This window comes from Paralichthys olivaceus, chromosome 22, assembly GCF_024713975.1.
Source record: "Paralichthys olivaceus isolate ysfri-2021 chromosome 22, ASM2471397v2, whole genome shotgun sequence".
Lineage (NCBI taxonomy): Eukaryota > Metazoa > Chordata > Actinopteri > Pleuronectiformes > Paralichthyidae > Paralichthys > Paralichthys olivaceus.
In genome coordinates this window covers 14,547,501-14,552,500 of record NC_091114.1, presented here as the reverse complement: position 1 = coordinate 14,552,500, position 5,000 = coordinate 14,547,501, and the positions used below count along the sequence as shown (strand labels likewise).

At 41.2% G+C, this 5,000-nt stretch overlaps 1 protein-coding gene across 2 annotated transcripts in view; it reads left to right on the top strand.

Moving 5' to 3' along the window:
- Nucleotides 1–4,540, top strand: part of dachb (dachshund b) — a 56,371-nt gene extending 51,831 nt beyond the window's left edge. For both annotated transcript variants that reach the window (XM_069519041.1, XM_069519040.1), the window contains exon 12: nucleotides 2,846–4,540. In XM_069519041.1, coding sequence (XP_069375142.1) covers nucleotides 2,846–2,883 — 38 coding nt within the window. In that variant the 3' untranslated portion in view covers nucleotides 2,884–4,540. The remainder of the gene's footprint in view (nucleotides 1–2,845) is intronic.
- The last annotated feature ends 460 nt before the right edge of the window (nucleotides 4,541–5,000 follow it).

The window sequence follows — 5,000 nt, the reverse complement described above, 5'->3', positions numbered from 1 at the left end:
AAAAAAGTGAGATCGGTTTCTCTCGCTTGTTCAAAACCAACTGGACTAATTGGCTGGAAAAAAAAAGGAAGGAAGGAAGAAAAGACAACGACAAGGAAAAAAAGAGAAAATTGAAGAAAATAAGGCAAAGAAGAGTAGAATGGTTTGGAGGATGGAGGACAGGGGAAAAGGAGGAGAGAAGAGGAGGAAAAGAAAAAACCTGAGAGGGAAGAGAGGGCAAAGGAGATGGTAGAGGAAGAGTAAGATGGTTTGGAGGATGACGGACAGGAGGTGAGGATGAGGGAGTAAGGGGAGAGAGGAGGATGAAGAAATGAACTGAATGTAGGAAAGGGTAAGAGAAGAGAATGAATGATGGATAAAAAGAAAAGAGAAATGGTTGAAATAAGGAGCAGAGGAGGAAGAGGAGAAGTGATAAAGTGAGGAGGAAAGAAAATCATGGAGCCAAAGGAAAAAAAGTGGGGATGCATGGAGGAGGAGGAGGAGGAGGAGGAGATAAAGGAGGACACGAGGGGGAGGAAGTTGAAAAATGTGACCTTGTTCCAAGACCTGGTGACATTTCCTCCACCCGGCTGATAAACTCTTAACAAGGCAGGTCAGCATCATTTTTAATCCAGGACACACACTGTAAACACACACACACACACACACACACACACTGTAAACACACACACACACACACACACACACAGTGTGTTTTATAGTGACAGAGTTGATCGTGAAGAGAAACAGGGTCAAATTTGTCAAGAAAGATTAGTTACAAAAATAAATCTATCAAATAAAAATAAAGATTATGTTTAAAAAAATATTTTCTTTACTTCGACTTCCAATATTTTTGCATTGTTATAAAATTATCATTCTCTTTTTTAATTCTTCATTGAACAATCAAATTGAACACGTTGACAAACTCAACGTAAATAATGAAATGAAACACTTCCTGTGATGAAACACTTCAGGGACGTCTTGGAAAATAAAATAAATAGGAAACGTTTTGGGAAAATAATCAGTTGTGAGACTAAATGTTTATAATATTTTAGAGGAATCATATTTTGACCACATGATATTACTGAGTTTGTTTCACATTTTCTCATTATTTAATATGTGACTTTGCCCAATCCTGAAAATACCTTTGAGGTAATTATTTGCCATTTTAATTATTAAATAATAAAGGCTGGATATATAAATTACATAAAGACACTTTATCACAATCCATTTTTCATCAACAGGACTATGACAAGTCTTAATCAACAACCTTCATTCAGGAGAATATTTAAATATATATATTTAAACTTAAAAATGATGTGACTAATGAAAATACGTCTAATGAAACTACAAAAATGGCTGAAACATTCAGTGCGATGACTCGTTTCATCTGTTTTCCTCGACCTGCAACAGTTAATTGATTAATTGATCAACTATGAATTGTTTCTATTCTTTTTTTAAGCTAAAATGACAAAATATTGTTGAGTTACAGCTTTAAACTTGTGATTATTCACTGATCATTGTAAAGTGATCGAAGGAATTTAACCACGTAAATACAAGAAGGGAATTTAGTGCAACGGAAAATGAACAAATCAGAACAAAGAACAACAAATGAACGAAGAAGTGAAGTTCGAGAATTGAGGTTTTTTGGGGGTAAAAGCGACTCTCATGTTACAGGACAGTTAATAAGCACCAGACCAAACCTGCTGCCTAAAGGAGAAAAAGAAAAGGACAGGAGAGGACAGAGAGAAGAATGGGTCGGGATAAAAATAATATGGGAGTAACAGATAGAGGACAAGAGGGAGGGAGGTGAGGAGGAGGAGGAGGAGGGAGGGGATGCATGCAGAATAGAGGGATGAAAGAGGAGGAGAGGAGGGGGTTTGAGTGCATGGTGGGGTGATAAAAATAGGGAAGGGCAGGAGATGAGAGGGATGAAAAGGAGGGAAGGTAAAGAATATGAAGGAGGAAACGAGGGGCGAGCGCGAGATGAAAGAGAAAATTTAAAAAAAAGTTTCTTATTCAAACATGTTTCACATCTTTAAAAAAAAACGATTGATCGATAGAGGACAAAAAGAGAAGGTAAGATGACGACGAAGAGCGAGAGGAGGAAAAGTGAAAAAAATAAAAGTAGTGGAGGGCAGGAGGAAGAGGAGGGGGCAGGTTTATGGTTGCTGTTATGCAGAAATGTAAACACTTTGCAACGTCCGCAGAAAACAATGACACCGCAGGGAGGGGAAGGTGTGCACGTGTGTGGGTCTGTTTGTGTTGCACGCATGTGTGTGTGCTCGGTGCGTTCTGCGTGCACGTGCTCCTGTGTGGGTGGGTGCAGCAACGGCACTACGGGGAGCGGAAGGAGAACGACGGAGGTGAAATAAGAGAGAGGGAGGGAGTGAGGGAGGGAGGGAGGGAGGGAGAGTCGACCCAAGGAAAATTGGAGATATGAGATTTCAATCATAAACGGATGAAAAGGGAAAACAAGCAACAAGGAGTTTATACAAAAAACCACATCCTGCTTTAATTATCGAGATGAAAAGATGAAAGCCTGAGGTTCCTCCACAAATCAGAGTCTACGTTTTCACAGCAACAGCTGAGTTTCAGCAACGACAGCAAGAAATCCCAAACTGTTAGTGAGGACGGACTTCACGTCTCTAACGGGACACAAACGTCACGTGGAGCCGCGGTAACGAGGTCCCGCCCCTCACAAGCACTAAACCAATCAATGAGCCAGTCTTGGCTGTCAATCATTACGTTTTTATGTCATCACGTGAACTTTCATCAATTCATTGAGAAAAAACGTTAATTGATCAAATGTAACCACTAGTTATTTACTCACGGGTTCCCTTTGTGTTTTTGTTTTTTTACCCAGAATCCCGGCCGTTCATGAAGACCCCCATGATGTTTTAGAGCGAGGAACTGCGGCCCCTCTTGAAACCCCGCCCCTCCACCAGCCCATTTCCACAGCAACCACGGCTTCCACGACAGCAACGACCTCCCCCGGCGGGATTCTATCTTTGCTACCATGCGACATTTTGATGTTGCTAAGAAACAATGAGACTACTAAGAGACACGCCCCTTATCTGGACTCATTTTGGGGCTGTGTCTCTCTCTCTCTCTCTCTCTCTTTCTTCTACTCTCGTTTTTAGACGAACTTCACTCCATTCATTCCTCTTTTTCTCTCCCTGCACATGGACCTCTCATCCCTTGTTCATTTCAAAGAGTAAAAAAAAAAATCGATCCCGAGAAAAGGCAAAGGGAAAATAAAGTCACCGCGAGGCGGACGGACCGGAGCGATCGACGCGAGTCATCTCGTTCGGACATTACGCGCTAAAAACGAACGACTCGATTGGACGACTGAGACTCTGGAATTGGTCCGATGACATCACGTGACCCACCGGACTGAACTTCCTTTTGGATTCGACGTGACTTCAGCCATCGCCACCCTCCGATTGGACGGTAATCAAATAATCGGAGGTGCTCAGGACGGAGAGGAGGGGTTTAAGAATTTTTAAAAAAGACGTGTAAAAAAGAAAAGATATTGTGGAGGGGGGGGGGGCGGAGGAAAACAACTCGGGAGGCTATTTCTGTCTCTCATGTTTCATTCATTTTTGTTTTCCGTACAGGGACCTAAAAGAATGCATGGGAAAACTGTTCTTATGTTGTCCTTTATTTTTTTCCTCCGTACACTCCTTCCAACTCCTTCAATCATTTCCCCTCGTATTCTCTTTTCTGATTCGTTCTTCACCCTCTTTTCTATAAAATCAGCATCTCTTCCTGTAAGACCTTGAATCCTTCACTCTTCCTTACTTCTTTCCCTTTATTCCCTCTCTCTTCCTCTCTCTCTTTCTACGGAGGCATTACTCTGAAAATGTTGGATGCAGCTTTTCAATGTATGAAGTATTTTCTATCACCCTTGACTTGTGAAATCAGTTTCTCAAATGACGCAAAGGTTGAAAACAGAAAAAAAAAAAAAAAAAAAAGGAACCCTTTTTTATTACGATGGAGTGATTTTTAGACACAACATTATATCCTGAAAGTATGTTGGATTCTCTCCATCAACAATGGACCTTTTCACCTTTTGACCCCCGTTCCCCCGTGACCAGTAAGTAGTGGTGAAGTTTCTGGCGTTTGTCAAAATTAAAACTAAGGAGCGCTTGATTTTAAACCACACACACACGATACATAATCAAATTGTTGGGGGGGGGGGATTCAAAGTAATGAAACGCACCACAGGTGAATAAATCAAGCGCTCCTCAGCGACGTCAAACACCGGGAACTTTTTATTCCCCCAGATTTTCTGACCTACTAAGAGTGCAGACTGTTGTGTTGCAGTTTTGTTTATTCCACGGCGTGTTTTGTTTGTTTATTTGTTGATTACTATTTGAAATGTGAACGTGAGGAATGGGGGCGGGTGGGGTTTGGGGGTTAAAGGGATATTCCGTGTAGATAGAGATAACATTCAGCGTTTTCTTGTTTTCGTTTTTTTTTTTTCTCCTGATGATCTCTCAAGTCTGTCACTGTTCTCTGGGTTTGAGCTGACTGCAAATATACAGTATTATAATGACTGGTGTCTGCTGGTGATTTACACACTCACACACACACTCTCACACACACACACACACACACACAAACACACACTCAGAACGTCAGAAATACAAACCGCTGCGTTTTGACCAAAGGTCCCTTTAACCTTTATTCATCAGAGTCAGTGGGATTCGTTCATTGTCTGAGAATCTCTGATTTCTGTTCCACATATTTTCTATCAAGCAGAAATATTTCACTGCACTTCAGGAAACCATGCGTCAAGTTTGGGTCTAAGTGAAAACGACACATCCTCTGAATGTGTGAACGATGTCGGGAAGTTTCAACCAGGACCAACGCCTGAAGCTACATCCACACTACAGTGTGAAGACCTGACAAATAGTCTGAAATGATATTCCGGTTCAGTCACATGGTTAAACTATCTACTTATATATATATATATATAATGTGGAAATACAGGAAAATCCATGAGCGGTCGTTTG